This window comes from Salmo salar, chromosome 01, assembly GCF_965601325.2.
Source record: "Salmo salar chromosome 01, fSalSal1, whole genome shotgun sequence".
Taxonomy (NCBI): domain Eukaryota; kingdom Metazoa; phylum Chordata; class Actinopteri; order Salmoniformes; family Salmonidae; genus Salmo; species Salmo salar.
In genome coordinates, this window is record NC_138291.1 from 27,652,405 (window position 1) to 27,673,015 (window position 20,611).

The 20,611-nt window shown below is 45.9% G+C and overlaps 1 protein-coding gene across 1 annotated transcript in view; it reads right to left on the reverse strand.

Annotated features, from left to right (window-relative positions):
* Positions 1–20,611, reverse strand: part of LOC106589425 (latent-transforming growth factor beta-binding protein 2) — a 153,771-nt gene that overhangs the window by 42,200 nt on the left and 90,960 nt on the right. Inside the window, exon 9 of the mRNA XM_014179443.3 lies at positions 13,625–13,699. Coding sequence (XP_014034918.3) covers positions 13,625–13,699 — 75 coding nt within the window. The remainder of the gene's footprint in view (positions 1–13,624; positions 13,700–20,611) is intronic.

Consider the following 20,611-nt stretch of genomic DNA (forward strand, 5'->3'; position numbering starts at 1 on the left):
TTGTTGTATTCCTAAACAAAAGCACAACTGCATGAACAATTGTAAAGGATGAATTGCATAAATAAATATTAGTGGAAATATATTCATAACAAGATATAAAAACAGTCATTTGTTGATTGTATCGGACCCTGTATTGTGCCCTAATACCCGGGCCTTTACACATGAATCAATCTGGTCTTCTCTTCATGCTTTGGGTCCACAATCAGCACACAACTTCAGGGCTTTGTGTGAGTAAGCCCCACAAACAAATCGGTTGCACTGCACATAGTTTTCATGGGCCTTGTATCGTGTGCACCTGCCGCAGGTGTCGCACAATCTCTCTGAAGCGGTTGTGTGTCCAACCCATACCAATCAGACCAAAATGAATCCACATCCATGCTCTTTCCGCCATATGCCCCATGGACATACAAGAGTGCAATAAATGCTTAGAGTTCATCCATAGACATAGCCCACCTACTGTTTCCTTTTCTGTGTGCATGAGCAACAGTACCATCTATGATGTGCTGCAACATCTGCATCTCTGTTCTACCCAAACCGCGCCATCCCTCCCAGACTCCTGTCTCACCGTGCCATCCCTCCCAGACTCCCGTCTCACCGTGCCATCCCTCCCAGACTCCTGTCTCACCGTGCCATCCCTCCCAGACTCCTGTCTCACCGTGCCATCCCTCCCAGACTCCTGTCTCACCGTGCCATCCCTCCCAGACTCCTGTCTCAACGTGCCATCCCTCCCAGACTCCTGTCTCACTGTGCCATCCCTCCCAGACTCCTGTCTCACCGTGCCATCCCTCCCAGACTCCTGTCTCACCGTGCCATCCCTCCCAGACTCCTGTCTCACCGTGCCATCCCTCCCAGACTCCCGTCTCACCGTGCCATCCCTCCCAGACTCCCGTCTCACCGTGCCATCCCTCCCAGACTCCTGTCTCACCGTGCCATCCCTCCCAGACTCCTGTCTCACCGTGCCATCCCTCCCAGACTCGTCTCACCGTGCCATCCCTCCCAGACTCCCGTCTCACCGTGCCATCCCTCCCAGACTCCTGTCTCACCGTGCCATCCCTCCCAGACTCCTGTCTCACCGTGCCATCCCTCCCAGACTCCTGTCTCACCGTGCCATCCCTCCCAGAGTCCCGTCTCACCGTGCCATCCCTCCCAGACTCCCGTCTCACCGTGCCATCCCTCCCAGACTCCTGTCTCACCGTGCCATCCCTCCCAGACTCGTCTCACCGTGCCATCCCTCCCAGACTCCTGTCTCACTGTGCCATCCCTCCCAGACTCCTGTCTCACCGTGCCATCCCTCCCAGACTCCTGTCTCACCGTGCCATCCCTCCCAGACTCCTGTCTCACCGTGCCATCCCTCCCAGACTCCTGTCTCACCGTGCCATCCCTCCCAGACTCCTGTCTCACCGTGCCATCCCTCCCAGACTCGTCTCACCGTGCCATCCCTCCCAGACTCCTGTCTCACCGTGCCATCCCTCCCAGACTCCTGTCTCACCGTGCCATCCCTCCCAGACTCCTGTCTCACCGTGCCATCCCTCCCAGACTCCTGTCTCACCGTGCCATCCCTCCCAGACTCCTGTCTCAACGTGCCATCCCTCCCAGACTCCCGTCTCACTGTGCCATCCCTCCCAGACTCCTGTCTCAACGTGCCATCCCTCCCAGACTCCCGTCTCACCGTGCCATGCCTCCCAGACTCCTGTCTCACCGTGCCATCCCTCCCAGACTCCTGTCTCACCGTGCCATCCCTCCCAGACTCCTGTCTCACCGTGCCATGCCTCCCAGACTTCTGCGGCGAGGCTCAGGCATCGAAGGCGGAGGCTCGAAGTCAACTTCAGAATCAGATGAAGACTCTTCATCAGCAACGTCGATTTCAAGCTCAATATCTGATCCTCCATCCGACTTCAATTCATCTAAATTCTGCAGCATTTGCAATGCTGTCAGTGCGTCCATTTGTTTGGTTCGGCTTGCCATTGTGAACTACACACATTGTATGTTGTACGCAGTTGACTCTCCCAGGGGAAATTATATGCCATGTCCAGCCTTTCATAATAAAATAATTAGATCACCCATAGTTCATCAAAATTACACTATTGTTCTAAATTCAATCATCCTCTTCACCCTCATCATTCAGATCAATTAAATTAAATCACCCTCCTCATCATTCAGTTCACTGAAGTCACATGCACAATTATCCGTTTCTATCTGGTTTCTATTGCCCATTCACGGTGGCTAGGAAAAACTGCCTTTCTAGCCACTGTGCTTCTACATCTGCATTGCTTGCTGTTTGGGGTTTTAGGCTGGGTTTCTGTACAGCACTTTGTGACACCGGCTAATGTAAAAAGGGCTTTATAAATACATTTGATTGATTGATTGATTGATCCATTGGCGACAGAATAGCATATTTAAATTGGTACGTTTATTATGCTACTAGTTTTTGCTTAGTTGCCAGACCAATGCTGCCGCGCGAATGGTCATATGTTGAATGCATGGACAGCACCGATGTTCTTGGAAAAAGTGACATTTGGAAATAGAGCAGCACCGCTTGGGCCTCTACTGTTTTTACTGTATATTAACGATATGAAAGATGCTTGTTCTTGCCGTCTTTTCCTTTATGCGGATGACTCTACACTTCTGGTGTCTCACAAAAGTAAAACTATGTTGGAGAGCATACTTAGCACACAGCTCACTAACATTAGCAAATGGCTTGGAGATAATAAGCTATCTCTGCACCATCTCTGCACACAAAACTGAGGCAATTATTTTGGGATCCAGACCTAAATTGAGTAGGTCCTCTGAAATCAGAGTGGAGTTAAGGGGTGAGGTGCTGACTACTAAAACCTCTGTTAGCTACCTGGGATGTATCCTAGATGGAAGCTTGGGAGGTGTGAGCATGGCCAATAAAGTGCTAGGGAAGGTTAATGCCAGGACTAAGTGTTTGGTTAGAAAGTCCAAGCTGCTTGATAAGGACTCCATGAAAGTGCTAGCCACTGCCCTCATTCAATGCCATTTTGACTACGCTAGTACTTCCTGGTTTGGGGACTTATCTAAGCTTATGAAGGGGAAGCTCCACATAGCCCAGAATAAGCTGATCAGGGTAGAATTGAAGGTGAGTCCACATACTCACATAGGCAGGAGCTGCTTTCAGGAACTAAACTGGCTGCCTGTTGAAGCTAGGGTGTCCCAGATTAGACTGGGTTTGGTTTACAGGAGTATTTCTGGTTCTGCACCCAGATATCTAACTGATTACTTTCCCCATGTTAGGGATACACACAATCACTGCACCAGATCAGGTGTTGCTGATGTGTGCTTATACAGGATCAGGAGTAATGCTGGGAAAGGTACTGCCTTGTATATTGGAGCCTCAGAGTGGAATGAGTTGCCTCTGCCCATAAAAATGATGTCCTCTCTGGGCAGCTTTAAAAATAAAGCAAAAACATGTTTGACGTCTTCTGTGCCCATATGAATAACCCCTACGGTGTAACTGCAATGATGAGATAGATGTTGTTCTTCTTTGTTTTTATGTTTTATTATCTCAATGCCATACTGTGTTTAACTGTATTAGATCTTGCCTAGCCATCTTGTCTCAAGAGGACCACAATGGAAATAATTCCCAGACTTTATTGTGTGTTATCCTCCATGATTTAACAATATAAATAATTCCCAGACTTTATTGTGTGTTATCCTCCATGATTTAACAATATAAATAAGTCCCAGACTTTGTGTGTTATCCTCCATGATTTAACAATAGAAATAAGTCCCAGACTTTATTGTGTGTTATCCTCCATGATATAACAATATAAATAATTCCCAGACTTTATTGTGTGTTATCCTCCATGATTTAACAATAGAAATAATTCCCAGACTTTGTGTGTTATCCTCCATGATTTAACAATAGAAATAATTCCCAGACTTTATTGTGTGTTATCCTCCATGATTTAACAATGGAAATAATTCCCAGACTTTATTGTGTGTTATCCTCCATGATTTAACAATATAAATAATTCCCAGACTTTATTGTGTGTTATCCTCCATGATTTAACAATAGAAATAATTCCCAGACTTTATTGTGTGTTATCCTCCATGATTTAACAATAGAAATAAGTCCCAGACTTTATTGTGTGTTGTCCTCCATGATTTAACAATAGAAATAATTCCCAGACTTTATTGTGTGTTATCCTCCATGATTTAACAATGGAAATAATTCCCAGACTTTGTGTGTTATCCTCCATGATTTAACAATAAAAATAATTCCCAGACTTTGTGTGTTATCCTCCATGATATAACAATAGAAATAATTCCCAGACTTTGTGTGTTATCCTCCATGATTTAACAATAGAAATAAGTCCCAGACTTTGTGTGTTATCCTCCATGATTTAACAATAGAAATAAGTCCCAGACTTTATGTGTGTTATCCTCCATGATTTAACAGTGGAAATAAGTCCCAGACTTTATTGTGTGTTATCCTCCATGATTTAACAATAGAAATAATTCCCAGACTTTATTGTGTGTTATCCTCCATGATTTAACAATAGAAATAATTCCCAGACTTTATTGTGTGTTATCCTCTATGATTTTACTCATGTGCGTGTATGGCTTTTTCAAGTTTTATGTGTGCTTGTTTTTTAAAATGGTCGAATTAATAAACTAAACTCTCGAATTATTTACATTTGACATTTATGAGAGCTATTTGACAAAGGTAAGTGTAATAGAACCTGCAGAATATGCTCATCAGATTGTCAATTTCATTTTGCCTATAGGCTAACTCTTATTATGTGTGAAATTCGTTTCGGTATAGTTTAGGTGTAGTTTCGATGGGCCAGCTGCTCAGGCTGACTGGTGTCATTTGTTTCCCGATCATTAAGTTAGATAGTCAAGGATATGTTTTTCATTATTCTAAAGGCCTACTGCAACACATAGCATGTTTTCATTTCCCTTACAATACATTTGATTAGTAATAGAGTTACAGTAAATAAAACAGTCCTGTAACAAGTTATTTTTACAAAGTAAAACATAAAATAGAATGGTATCAACCTAACCACAGACAAATTATTAAGATGAGTGCCAACGCTGATAAATATGCATAACACAAACTCATCATTACACTATTGTTGTTCCAAATGAAATCAACCTCTACAACCTCATCATTCAGTTAGGCCTCATTTAAATTTGATTCTGAAGTAACTTGCATAATTATTGCCCATTCCATCCATTACTTCGCTGGATAGAGTCAAAGATAAGTTTTGCATTATTCTAAAGGCCTGCTGCAACATGTAGCATGTTTTCCTTTCACTTACAATACATTCGATTAGTAATAGAGTAATAGTAAATAAAACAGTCCCATAACAGCTTATTTCAGCTTTTATTTCTTTCATCCCATTCCCAGTGGGTCAGAAGTTTACATACACTCAATTAGTATTTGGTAGCATTGCCTTTAAATTGTTTAACTTGGGTCAAACGTTTCGGGTAGCCTTTCACAAGCTTCCCACAATAAGTTTGGTGGATTTTGGCCCATTCCTCCTGACAGAGCTGGTGTAACTGTGTCAGGATTGTAGGCCTCCTTGCTCGCACACACTTTTTCAGTTCTGCCCACAAATGTTCTATAGGATTGAGGTCAGGGCTTTGTGATGGCCACTCCAATACCTTGACTTTGTTGTCCTTAAGCCATTTTGCCACAACTTTGGAAGTATGCTTGGGGTCATTGTCCATTTGGAAGACCCATTTGCGACCAAGTTTTAACTTCCTGACTGATGTCTTGAGATGTTGCTTCAATATATCCACATCATTGTCCTCCCTCATGATGCCAGCTATTTTGTGAAGTGTACCAGTCCCTCCTGCAGCAAAGCACCCCCAGAACATGATGCTGCCACCCCCGTGCTTCACGGTTGGGATGGTGTTCTTCGGCTTACAAGCCTCCCCCTTTGTCCTCCAAACATAACAATGGTCATTATGGCCAAACAGTTCTATTTTTGTTTCATCAGACCAGAGGACATTTCTTCAAACAGTACGATCTTTGTCCCCATGTGTAGTTGCAAACCGTAGTCTGGCTTTTTTATGGCGGTTTTCGAGCAGTGGCTTCTTCCTTGCTGAGCGGCCTTTCAGGTTATGTCGATATAGAACTCGTTTTACTGTGGATATAGATACTTTTATATCTGTTTCCTCCAGCATCTCCACAAGGTCCTTTGCTGTTGTTCTAGGATTGATTTGCACTTTTCGCACCAAAGTGCGTTCATCTCTAGGAGACAGAACACGTCTCCTTCCTTAACGGTATGATGGCTGTGTGGTCCCATGGTGTTTATACTTGCATATTATTGTTTGTACAGATGAACGTGGTACCTTCAGGAGTTTGGAAATTGGTCCCAAGGATGAACCAGACTTGTGGAGGTCTACAATTCTGTTTCTGAGGTATTGTCTGATTTCTTTTGATTTTCCCATGATGTCAAGCAAAGAGGCACTGAGTTTGAAGGTAGGCTTTGAAATACATCCACAGGTACACCTCCAATTGACTCAAATTATGTAAATTAGCCTATCAGAATCTTATAAAGCCATGACATCATTTTATGGAATTTTCCAAGCTGTTTAAAGGCACAGTCAACTTAGTGTATGTAAACTTCTGACCCACTGGAATTGTGATATAGTGAATTATAAGTGAAATAATCTGTCTGTAAACAATTGTTGGACAAATGACTTGTGTCATGCACAAAGTAGATGTCCTAACCGACTTGCCAAAACTATAGTTTGTTAACAAGAAATGTTTGGAGTGGTTGAAAAACAAGTTTTAATGACTCCAACCTAAGTGTATGTAAACCTCCGACTTCAACTGCAAATAGGCATAACACAAATCATCATTAATCAACCTCATCCCCCTCCTTATCATTCAGTTAGGCCTAATTTAAATTCAATTGTGAAGTAAGGTGCACAATTATCACACATGCATTCATTTGTCATTAATTCAGTGAGGAGAGAAATAAGCATTAGCGCCTGGCGGGTACCAACATCCTACAGAACATTGTCTTGGCGCCTGGCTGGGTACCAACATCCTACAGCACATTGTCTTGGCGCCTGGCGGGTACCAACATCCTACAGCACATTGTCTTGGCGCCTGGCTGGGTACCAACATCCTACAGCACATTGTCTTGGCGCCTGGCGGGTACCAACATCCTACAGCACATTGTCTTGGCGCCTGGCTGGGTACCAACGTCCTACAGCACATTGTCTTGGCGCCTGGCGGGTACCAACATCCTACAGCACATTGTCTTGGCGCCTGGCTGGGTACCAACGTCCTACAGCACATTGTCTTGGCGCCTGGCGGGTACCAACATCCTACAGCACATTGTCTTGGCGCCTGGCTGGGTACCAACGTCCTACAGAACATTGTCTTGGCGCCTGGCTGGGTACCAACATCCTACAGCACATTGTCTTGGCGCCTGGCTGGGTACCAACATCCTACAGCACATTGTCTTGGCGCCTGGCGGGTACCAACATCCTACAGCACATTGTCTTGGCGCCTGGCTGGGTACCAACATCCTACAGCACATTGTCTTGGCGCCTGGCGGGTACCAACATCCTACAGCACATTGTCTTGGCGCCTGGCTGGGTACCAACGTCCTACAGCACATTGTCTTGGCGCCTGGCGGGTACCAACATTCTACAGCACATTGTCTTGGCGCCTGGCTGGGTACCAACGTCCTACAGCACATTGTCTTGGCGCCTGGCGGGTACCAACATCCTAGAGCACATTGTCTTGGCGCCTGGCTGGGTACCAACGTCCTACAGAACATTGTCTTGGCGCCTGGCTGGGTACCAACGTCCTACAGAACATTGTCTTGGCGCCTGGCTGGGTACCAACATCCTACAGCACATTGTCTTGGCACCTGGCTGGGTACCAACATCCTACAGCACATTGTCTTGGCGCCTGGCTGGGTACCAACATTCTACAGCACATTGTCTTGGCGCCTGGCTGGGTACCAACATCCTACAGCACATTGTCTTGGCGCCTGGCTGGGTACCAACATCCTACAGCACATTGTCTTGGCGCCTGGCTGGGTACCAACATCCTACAGCACATTGTCTTGGCACCTGGCTGGGTACCAACATCCTACAGCACATTGTCTTGGCGCCTGGCTGGGTACCAACATCCTACAGCACATTGTCTTGGCGCCTGGCTGGGTACCAACATCCTACAGCACATTGTCTTGGCGCCTGGCTGGGTACCAACATCCTACAGCACATTGTCTTGGCGCCTGGCTGGGTACCAACATCCTACAGCACATTGTCTTGGCGCCTGGCTGGGTACCAACATCCTACAGCACATTGTCTTGGCGCCTGGCTGGGTACCAACATCCTACAGCACATTGTCTTGGCGCCTGGCTGGGTACCAACATCCTACAGCACATTGTCTTGGCGCCTGGCTGGGTACCAACATCCTACAGCACATTGTCTTGGCGCCTGGCTGGGTACCAACATTCTACAGCACATTGTCTTGGCGCCTGGCGGGTACCAACATCCTACAGCACATTGTCTTGGCGCCTGGCGGGTACCAACATCCTACAGCACATTGTCTTGGCGCCTGGCTGGGTACCAACATCCTACAGCACATTGTCTTGGCGCCTGGCTGGGTACCAACATCCTACAGCACATTGTCTTGGCGCCTGGCGGGTACCAACATCCTACAGCACATTGTCTTGGCGCCTGGCTGGGTACCAACATCCTACAGAACATTGTCTTGGCGCCTGGCTGGGTACCAACATCCTACAGCACATTGTCTTGGCGCCTGGCTGGGTACCAACATCCTACAGCACATTGTCTTGGCGCCTGGCTGGGTACCAACATCCTACAGCACATTGTCTTGGCGCCTGGCGGGTACCAACATCCTACAGCACATTGTCTTGGCGCCTGGCTGGGTACCAACATCCTACAGCACATTGTCTTGGCGCCTGGCGGGTACCAACATCCTACAGCACATTGTCTTGGCGCCTGGCTGGGTACCAACATCCTACAGCACATTGTCTTGGCGCCTGGCTGGGTACCAACATCCTACAGCACATTGTCTTGGCGCCTGGCGGGTACCAACATCCTACAGCACATTGTCTTGGCGCCTGGCTGGGTACCAACATCCTACAGCACATTGTCTTGGCGCCTGGCTGGGTACCAACATCCTACAGCACATTGTCTTGGCGGGTTAAGTTGGGAATAGGTGTGAAAAGGTAAAAAGGCCCTAAATACTTTTCTGTTTGTGATTTCAAAACGCTGACAAATGAGCAGTGTAAAATACAAACATTTAGGAAAAGTCAGGGAAGAAGCAGGACATAGCTTTTTTTGGGCTGATATTTTTTATTTACAAAATCAAACATCAGTGTCCGTTGGCCTATGGCGGTTATAGTGTTGAACAACAGTAAACCATTAGGCCTTTTCCCATCGCCGTGATGACTGGAACCTGACAAGTTGCCATGGCAGATTTTCCCAATAATAATGAATCTGCTCTTGTTTTGCTGTTGTGCTGGTCGGTGGAAAAAGATAGCTTATAAGGGAACAGGGAAAGTCTGGGGAGTGATGGGAGGAAAAGCAAAACTATCATGAGAGTACAGGCCTCTCCTTCTCTCGCTGTGTGTGTGTGTCTGTGTGTGTGTATGTATGTGTGTGCATGCCTGTGTGTGTCTGTGTGTCCGTGCCTGTGTGCTTGTCTTTGTGTGTCTGTATACATGTGTGTGTGTGTGTGTGTGTGTGTGTGTGTGTGTGTGTGTGTGTGTGTGTGTGTGTGTGTGTGTGTGTGTGTGTGTGTGTGTGTGTGTGTGTGTGTGCTTGTCTTTGTGTGTCTGTATACGCGCTCGCGCGCGTGTGTGTGTGTGTGTGTGTGTGTGTGTGTGTGTGTGTGTGTGTGTGTGTATGCATGTGTGTTGGTATGGGGGATTAAAAAGGGAACCAGTTCAAGGTCATAACGTTAGCTCATGACCTTTCCCCAGCCCCTCTGTTATTAATGATGTAAACAGGCTGACTCAATTGTAAGCAAATGGGCGGACAATATTTCCTGTTTGGGTGAGCCACGCGGCACATAAAGAAGATGCAATGGACAACTGCTGTCATGGGGTTATACACTGTGAGCTCTAACCAAATCATGTCTCTTGGGGAAACGTAACTCTGCTACCTCCCACTCAGAGAGACAATAACACTGCTGTGGAGGCGCTGTGGGACTATAGGGACTACTTGAGAACAGTTTAAGCTGCATGTTATCTGGATGTTGAGCTGAAGGCTGAAGTTCAACGTTAGGCTCAGCCTTTCTTCATCACATGGGGTCTGTAGTCCAGGGTCAGGTTGATTCCAGGTTAGTCTTAGTGCTACAGTCTGGTCGAGGGTAAGGAATTGGAACTGACTAGAATGAAAGCCTGTCATGACCTCCACTAATCTCAACACCTATCTGACTTCACTCACACGGCACAGATGGAACACACAGACGTCCATCAGAGTTCTCCTCGACAGGTTTCTCATGACTGACGCAGAATGATGACTCCATCCAAAGAGTCCCGATTGAGCTTAAACTGACAACCTGCCTGTCCTGAACTCACCCGACCTGTAATGTCTTACTTTATGACTGGAGGGCCAAAATAAGCTTGTAGAGGATTCACATAAACAACCATGAGAATTATTTACTGGCATTGTAAAGGAAATACCTAGCCATACCTTATTTAACAGTAATATCCAGGATTATTGTTGAGTACTGCTAGAGTGGGGACTGGGAGGTTCTCTGTCAAATAAGACAGAGCTGTTTAAATGTTTTGAATCAGACACTAAACATAAGTCATGAGGCAAAAACCCCATCCATTCGAGGACTTGGGAATAGTGAGTGATCATTTTCCAAACCTTTCCAAAGCTGCTATTAATTGGAGATGCATGTTTCTCAGTTAAGAACTTGACCTGTCCTTAGCTGAACAGCAACGTGTTCTTCCTCAAAAGCCCAATATGGAAATGCTTGCCTGTCTTCCTGCCTATATTCTCTCTAGAAAAAGCCATATCTCAGACCGGGGTTAAAAAAATAAATAAATGATTCAGCCCATAATAAACGTATGGCAGTGAGGCCATAGATGTTCCATTACATTAGAAGCCCTATAGGTGACTCCAGCCGAACCAGTTTCTCTACAGTGTTTTTCTGGAGTGTTTGGAAGACACGGGCCTGTCCTGAGGTCACAAAACAGCTTGTGTTTCTGAGAGGCCATTCTATCTGTGACGCGAGGCCCATTGTACGCTCCCGAGCCCAGCACCAGGAGCAAAAAGAGAGAGCAGGGCGAATCACGTCTGTGCTCAGACACACAATATGACACAAGACTCTTTCTCCTCCTGTGAGGAATCACACTTTGGCAAGGAGGACACCTGCTTGATAATAATGACAGAATCCCAGAAGAATCTCCGTTTTGCATCCTTGGCAGTTGTTCTAAAGGCTGAAATTCAAAACGATTTTTGGGAATGGAGCTCCAGCAGAATGGGAATAAGACTTTGAAGCTGGCCAGTAAATATTGTGAATATCTGTCAGTTTGGTTTTTCTGCCTCAAAAAAATTAGGGACTGTTAGGGGAGAACATCTTGAAGTGATCAGAAAAAGTTAGATTAATTACTGCGTTTGCTGGCAACTCTTGACACCATTTTGGACAGCATAAAGTGTCCTTGTCCACAGCTTTTAATTTATTTTCATACACTACCATTCAAAAGTTTGGGGTCACTTAGAATTGTCCTTGTTTTTGAAAGAAAAGCCAATTTTTTGTCCATTAAAATAACATCAAATTGATCAGAAATACACTGTACATTGTTAATGTTGTAAATGACTTTTGTAGCTGGAAACGGCAGATTTTTTATGGAATATCTACATAGGCATACAGAGGCCCATTATCATCAACCATCACTCCTGTGTTCCAATGGCACGTTGTGTTAGCCTTTTAAAATTATAAACTTGGATTAGCTAACTGATCATTAGAAAACCCTTTTGCAATTATGCTAGCACAGCTGAAAACTGTTGTTCTAATTAAAGAAACAATAAAACTGGCCTTCTTTAGACTAGTTGAGTATCTGGAGCATCAACATTTGTGGGTTTGATTTCAGGCTCAAAATGGCCAGAAACAAAGAACTTTCTTCTGAAACTTGTCAGTCTACTCTTGTTCTGAGAAATGAAGGCTATTCCATGCGAGAAATTGCCAAGAAACTCAAGATCTCGTACAACGCTGTGTACTACTCCCTTCACAGAACAGCACAAACTGGCACTAACCAGAATAGAAAGAGGAGTGGGAGGCCCCGGTGCACAACTGACCAAGAGGACAAGTACATTAGAGTGTTTAGTTTGAGAAACAGACACCTCACAAGTCCTCAACTGGCAGCTTCATTAAATAGTACCTGCAAAACAGCAGTCTCAATGTCAACAGGGAAGAGGTGACTCCGGGAAGCTGGCCTTCTAGGCAGAGTTGCAAAGAAAAAGCCATATCTCAGACTGGCCAATAAAAATAAAAGATTAAGATGGGCAAAAGAACATAGACACTAGACAGAAGAACTCTGCCTAGAAGGCCAGCATCCCGGTTTAAAACAATGACCAGAGAGAAAATGTCAATGAATACAGCAAAGAACTGCTGTTTTTATGAGTGAGATCATATCTAAGTTTTTATTTATCACTGTCAACACTATTCAACATATTAAAAACATAAAACGCGCTTCTCCCTACTTCCACTCGCAATACAGCTGTAATAAATGAGTAGCCAAGTGTATCGATACCCCTGCGTTTTATATTATTATTAGCAGCTGGTCGTGTCTATTTTAATATAGAGGAATATTTCACTTTCTCTGGTCATAGGAACTACATGAATTTGTGCAGGTGCGACTGTAGTTTTGCCATCCGGTGGAAGACGGTGTCTCCTCTCTCTGGTCAGTCTCACCGAAAGGAGAGAGTAGGGACCGTGAGAGGCGGACCCTCTGCTGCTCTCTCCCTCCCTCTGCTGAGACTAATGACGTGTTCAAAACAACTGGGAATTCAGCAATCTCCGACTTACAACTTCCGTGTGTTCAAGACAACTTGGAACGCCCCCCCAAAAAAACAAGATCCGACTGGGATTTTTTGGCGGGGTGGTCATCCAACTCGGAATTGTTGGCATCTTTCTATAGCTCCGACTTTTCGACCTGAAGATCACTGGCATCATGATTTGACCTAGTTTTTTCCCAGTTGTCTTGAAAGCACCATGACCATCAGAAGCAGGTACCATCAGTTCAGTCAAATAAAAAGCTAATTATTAGCAAATGATTTCATTTTATGCTCAGCGTTGCCTCGCAAGTGCTACACCAACTGATATTTTGTTATCAAAACTCAAGTTTGAGATATAATATGGTCTGAGAAGAACAATATTGGCAGGCCAGGCATACAGCCAATATGCTGTGATAATGTATTAGGCCTACTGCACAAACCTCATTCCTACAGAACTGTTATTATTAGGGTAATGTTATGTCATGTTTAAAAAAAAATTCTGAGCGGTAGATCTCAGCTTGCTTTTTGACTGTGAAAGTGAGCTTGACACAGAAAAGGTTGGTGACCACTGCGCTATTGGTATTACTAAACAAAGCAAAACAACAGGACATCCTCTTCATCTCAATCATCTCCGTCCCCTTACCTTGACAATGAGTCAGGTTCACCCTCTTGTAACCCTTGGGGCATTCCACTTGGCCGTTCGCAATCACTGCATACGCTGCGGGATAAAAGAAAAAAGAAAAAGCACTGATCAGAGAAAGAGACATCACATTCTGCTTGTCTACTTTAAAAAGCATTGCATCCATAACACACAGATGGAGGGAGAGGGATGGTTCATGTCTAGCAGGGGACCATATGTTACAGATGTGCTGAGCTTAGCGGGGGGAGAAATTAGATGGGGACCCACAGCTGGGCCCTGCGGGACACCACAACGCTGCCATGTAAATGGATCCCCATCAACCACAGTTATAAGACAGTACTGCCATCACACACAATCATCAACAACACCACACATCATTAATAATCATATTACATAGACCCTGGGGACACATACACAGAAAAACAGAGCCAGTACATCATACATTGTTTCGAAGAAACACATGCCACAGCCATGACCTGTGTCACTAACCATGGCAAAAATCCAGTTACTGGGGTCCTTACAATGGTGCTGCGTATATCTATTTTTGCTTGTTCTACTAAAACAATAACAATCTCCTCATGCAGCATGTCCTTCAGCAGGGTACTTTAGAGGTTCACAGAAGTGGCGTTGTGAATAACACTCTGTGTCCATTCATGCCCCCAGCGCAGCCATACACTTGCTGAGGCCTGAAAACATGATGTCATTATTCATTCGGCACCCAGTCAGGGCAGGGCATGCTCCTTAAGTTGTTGGTACTGGGGAAGGAGGCTATTCTCAATATCAGATGGCAATCACTGAGACGTCACTTGTAGAGAAAGGGGGAAGGGGGTGAGGTGGGATTGAGGTAGGTGCCTCCTAGAATATCATCAGACACATGTTAAAAGGAGAATGGCCCTCCTCATAATTTAGTAGTCTGGCGAGGGTGTCTTTTTCATTTCAACATGATGGGACAGTACAATGGATTCACTCCCTTTACATCCAGTGGAAGAGTAAAAAAAAATGTTGACTTCATGTGACTTCCAGACCATTCTTGTCTTTTCCAGTTCATCAGATCGCGCCAAACACAAGCTTTGAAAAGGATATTGAGATCTCATCTGATAAAAATCTTCCAACATATACTGTCTATACACACACACACACACACACACACACACACACACACACACACACACACACACACACACACACACGCTCATTCATAGCTTGAAACACGTACACAGTATGACAAACTGTATATGTGAGCTCCATAAGTACCATCAATATCTAGGGTGTTGCAGGGTGTTGATCTGGAGGCCTGAGAGTGACAGACAGTGGTGTCGCAGGCAGGCGGTCTGACAGACAGTGGTGACGCAGGCAGGCGGTCTGACAGACAGTGGTGTCGCAGGCAGGCGGTCTGACAGACAGTGGTGACGCAGGCAGGCGGTCTGACAGACAGTGGTGACGCAGGCAGGCGGTCTGACAGACAGTGGTGACGCAGACAGGCGGTCTGACAGACAGTGGTGACGCAGGCAGGCGGTCTGACAGACAGTGGTGACGCAGGCAGGCGGTCTGACAGACAGTGGTGACGCAGGCAGGCGGTCTGACAGACAGTGGTGACGCAGGCAGGCGGTCTGACAGACAGTGGTGACGCAGGCAGGCGGTCTGACAGACAGCGGTGACGCAGGCAGGCGGTCTGACAGACAGTGGTGACGCAGACAGGCGGTCTGACAGACAGCGGTGTCGCAGGCAGGCGGTCTGACAGACAGTGGTGACGCAGGCAGGCGGTCTGACAGACAGTGGTGACGCAGGCAGGCGGTCTGACAGACAGTGGTGACGCAGGCAGGCGGTCTGACAGACAGTGGTGACGCAGGCAGGCGGTCTGACAGACAGTGGTGACGCAGGCAGGCGGTCTGACAGACAGCGGTGTCGCAGGCAGGCAGTCTGACAGACAGCGGTGTCGCAGGCAGGCAGTCTGACAGACAGCGGTGTCGCAGGCAGGCAGGCAGGCAGTCTGACAGGCAAGTAGACAGTGGGTCAACAGGACCTGACAAGAGCCCCTTACATGCAAACAGGCCCGGCATCCCCTCAGCCACATCAGCACATCTGCCCTTACCTCACCATGAAGCACTGTCGGACACACACCACACAGAGACCCTGCAGTCAGCCCTCCTCTTCCTCTGTTTGGGAACCCCATCATTTATTTTCCTTTTCCTTCATACACAGGTGAAAAGCTGTTTATTTGGAAAAAAATGAGGTGGAATTCCGATTCCAGATCCAGCTGCAAAGGTTCTCTCCGTTTGTGGGATTGGTGACCCTCAGTTCATCAACAGGCTATCAATATCGTAGGGATGAGGAGGGTGGAGTCTTGTTGTCTACCTGGAATGTACCTACAATCTTATTTATGGTGTTTAATCATTTTCCATGTTATCCCATCTGTGTTCTGAGTGGTTGTGAGCGTCTAACAGTGTGAGTTCCGGGCTGTGGAGCAGGCAGGGCTAGTGGAAGTACCTGAAGGTTCACACAGCAGATCAGAAGTGGGTCAGACCAGACGGGAGCTCCCCTGCTGGGTCGGAGAGAATCGTGTCAAAGTGAAGTGCCTGTTCCTGTCTGCCCGCCCCGTCCTGCGTACATGGAATCCCCAGGGATGCTTCTGTATAATGAGCTGTTGTGACGGGGCAGCGGGTGGTGCAGGTACGACCCCCCATGAGGACAGGATCAGATTCTGCCCTGAGTGACTGCAGGAGCACATGCCAAGGCAGGGGGCGGGCCTCCCAGTCAAGCTTATTAGTACTGAGAGGCTAGAGGGAACACAGAGGAGAGCAGGTCTGTCTGAAGTAGCTTCACCCGCAGGTTACCTGAGATGACAAGTCATCATCTCTAAGGTCAACCCACTGCTAAAGACAATGGCAAACAAAAAATGTACTGCATAAATAGGACCAAAAGTTTTGCCTAACTACCTTACCAGGAAAAACTCTGGGCCCTAGTTATAGGCTAGTGCAATCGACAACAAACATACCCAAAGAGCGAAATGTATTGTAGGCTATGTATCTAGCATATGTCCTAGTTCAGGATGTTTTGTAACCTACTGTGGGTAGAATGCCACTGTGGAATGGTTTTGACATGCCGTCATGCTGACCCAGACAATGTTCATTGTCACAGATCCCAAAGCAGTCGAACGCAAGAGTGACCTTGCTGCATCATTAGTGTTCCCCCTGGTTACATGGATGCTGGGACAGAGAAACCAGACTGGCGCATATTCATTGTGCTTTACAAAGAAGAAGCACAGGGACACAGACTGTTGGCCTTACTTGCATCCCCCTTCATTCATTCACTGCAAAAGACTGTCACCCCTGACTGATTTGTTGTACTTCAACAGTCATCTCGAAATTGCGTCAGGAATTTTACTTGCAACCATTCAGCACTATTTGTTTGTAAACAGTTAACGGTGCAATATGCTGAAATCGCTTCACCATTTCCTGATTGCTAAAATTCTACGTTTCCTAATTTTAATCTAAACCGTTGTGAAATATATTTTCAAACCCCAAATATTGTATTTTCAGATGTTTGAAGCTGGTGTACAAAACCGAAAGTAAAAGACGCAAAACGAAACTTAAGAACAGGAAGCATAGAAATAGGGCATATAGAACATATCTACTGCTTCTTAGACTTGCTTTCAATGAATGGCAGATCTATAACTCACATTACTATGTGAATTTGGTCTGGTCGCCCAAAAAGATACATATAGAAGCTTTAAAGCATCATATACAATTTCTTAGTAGGTGGCATTGCTTTCTTTTGAGAGCCAAATAAATGTCAGTGAAAGCTCTACTCTAAAACAGGTGTCAGAGCTACCTTAGGATAGTCTTCAAAATAGGCATTTTGACATGTGGGGGTTTACTGAGGGTATTTAGAGAGGAGGAGAGGTTACACAAAAGAGGAGTGATGGTAAGGAGAGAGAGGGGGAGTGGGGAGGAAGAGGGGCAGGTCTAGCTAGTCAAATGGGTTCTGCTTGACAGAAATCTAATTGAAAATGTAGTGCAATCATTATGTGGAGGCCTATTTAGAGGTCCGATTGGTACATCCTTCACATGCATAGCACTGTACTGAACCCACAATGTACTGTACTGCCTCAGCCCTATTATCCAGCTCCCCCATGAGGCCTGCCCCCAGTCACTCCCTACCTCCAGGCTTATCCAGAACCCAAGCTGGAGAACCTGAGAAGAAGGGGTAGACCAGAGAGGGGGAATGGATGCAATCCACAGGAAAAGGGGAGACAATCTTCCCTCTCCATTCCAAACTTAGATATTCTATAGGAACACAACAGACATGAGTGCCAAGACCCTTCAAGACCCTTTAAGTGCCATGCTTTCTGAGAACAAACCGCCATGGGACAAACTGGCGCCATGGAGAGACCCAAGGGGCAAACCAAACTCAACTCTTTAATCACAAGGAGTTGTTTCATTCCCTTTGAGATGAAGATGAGAAAGAAGTCATCTCCCTCTGGCCTCCAGGCCAACGGCTGATTAGAGAAAACAGCTAAGGGGAAGTCGTTTGCTTTCAAAGCAGAAAGTCTGTTTGGCACACACCAAGTTTGCCAATCTGGCATGGCCCATATCACTAGCCCTGTAAATAAGACCTTCAGTAGCAGCCAGCCAGTCAAGCGCTGGGACATCAGATGAGACAGCCACATGAGCCTAGGTTCCCTGTGATTCAGTTGGTAGAGCATGGCGCTTGCAACGACTCCCACGGGGGTCCAGTCGCTCTCGATAAGACTGTCTGCTAAATAATTAAAATGTAAAGAATTAGCCTAACATCAACATCCCCATGATGAGATCAGCCCCAGACATAAACACACTAATGCAAAGCAAACTTTTGTCTTACAAAAAAAACTCAGTATACCAGCTAAAAGTTTGATATTGAGTAAATTAAATTCCCAGCTGTGTGTTCACAGGCACCGACAATTACCATGTTGTGGCAGACATTCTATATAGACAATTGAGCTTCTTCGATCAAGGCATTGATCTCAATCATGTCCGGCTTGATTGAATCCTTATTCAAAAACATCCTATTAATTGTCTCAGTGTTTAACATAATTTGATGCATTTTGCATCTTTGTTCGTAGTTTGACAGTTTATCATTTTCTCTCCTCCCTTTTTTACGATGCCCATGGCGGTGTGGTTGTGACCTCCCATTTAAAACAGACACACATTCTCCCATAATCCCCCACTGCCGCCACTTGATATGAAATATTTACCACTGGGGCAAGGCCAAGAGATGACATGGTACAGTCCATACCCTATGATGAACAAGCCTAACATGTATCTTATTACACACATTTAATTTCCATGTGCCTCCAACTCACTGGCACGGTGCCTTGGACAGCGGTGCTCTCTGGGACAGATAGATTATGTCTGCATTAGGATTTATACCTGTGAGCAGCCAGGCCATACTGCTGTCTATCTAAAAGATTCACACTGTTTGCACCCGGCATTAAGCTAAATCAACACAGAATGAATCAGAACGCATCAAAGGATGGAAACGTCTCTGTCTAATCACCATGAGAGAGAGGATGTAGCAGCAAAGAGAGAGAGCAGCCTGGAACCTTGGCATGGACCACAGCAGATGTTTAGCAAAGTCACACCCTTTGTTCGGTTTTGATCTTGGTCATTAACAAGTGTTCAATGTTTGATCACTGCTAATAAAAAGTAATACGCACATGCTTTGGTCCTAAATTAATGGCAGATTCAATATTTCTCCATGGGACTGGGAGGGATGATCTCATGTGGGTCGATTTGTAACTTGCCCTCTCCTCCTCCTCATTTTATTTTATTGATCTAATGTTCAGGAATAACATCCCCATGAGAGAGAGAGGGAGAGAGAGAGAGAGAGAAAGAGAGAGAGAGAGAGAGAGAGAGAGAGAGAGAGAGAGAGAGAGAGGGAGAGCGAGAGAGATAGAGATAGATATAGATAGTATAGGGCGGGCCTGGTGGAGCGGGGTTGGGTTGAGGAAGGAGGGGCAGAGGGCCAGGAGGCTGACATCATCATGCTGTGACATCACGCTGTGACCTCAGTGGCCTAGGGAGGAAGTGGCTCCAGGGCCAGGGCTCCTGTGGTTGGGACTGTGATTTATGTGGGCCCCGAGGTACCTCTGATTCTGCTCCCTGGGAAGCAACCCAGCGTCCCGGAGTAGAAGAGTCAATGGGAGGGAAGACTTCCCGGAATGACAGATAGGGAGACAACCGGAGCCATGCTTTATGGAATTACATAAGCCATGGAACACACAGGGAGTGGTGGCGATTAGGTGGTATCCAGCTAAATGCTAATGAGCCCATTGAGAATATTTTATACAGTCTCTGACTGTATACCGCCCAACCCTAGTGGCACCATAGAAATAGAATTACTATGGGTGGCCATCTACTCCATATAGAGTCATGGAAATGGCCATGCCACTCTCACAGCAGGTCAAAGAGTCACACTCAGGGCAGAGCCAGTGGCCTCTTCTCAAGTACCTCAGATTAACTGACATGATGAACCTTTCACTTAAAGTGATCAATGTAGAAAACCAGAGCATGTTGGTCCCTGTTCCAAAAAGTCTGAGACACTGCTATATCAGTCATTATACAACGGGAGAGTCTAATCCTGGATGCTGATTGGTTAAAACCACATTCCAGACGGTGTCTATTCCACAAGTTACCACCGGCTAAAGCTATGACGGTGAAATGCCTATTTACTCTGTTCCATCTCACTGAGCAATCTACTGTCTCATCAGCCCAGCCAGGCAATTTATAAACTTGATCTGCACTATAATAAGCATCTAGACATTATCTCCTTTTAGACTAGCATTTTGTTTTCAACTTCAATTTGTATAGACCTTGCTGTCTGTCTCTTCAACATTTGCAACATTGTTTTAAAACTTAAATTCGATCTCCAGCTGTCCTATAGAAATGAACGTGTTGTAAGTTGGGACGAGACAGACAGGCAGACAGCTTTTCTCAGCCAGTCGAAATCATG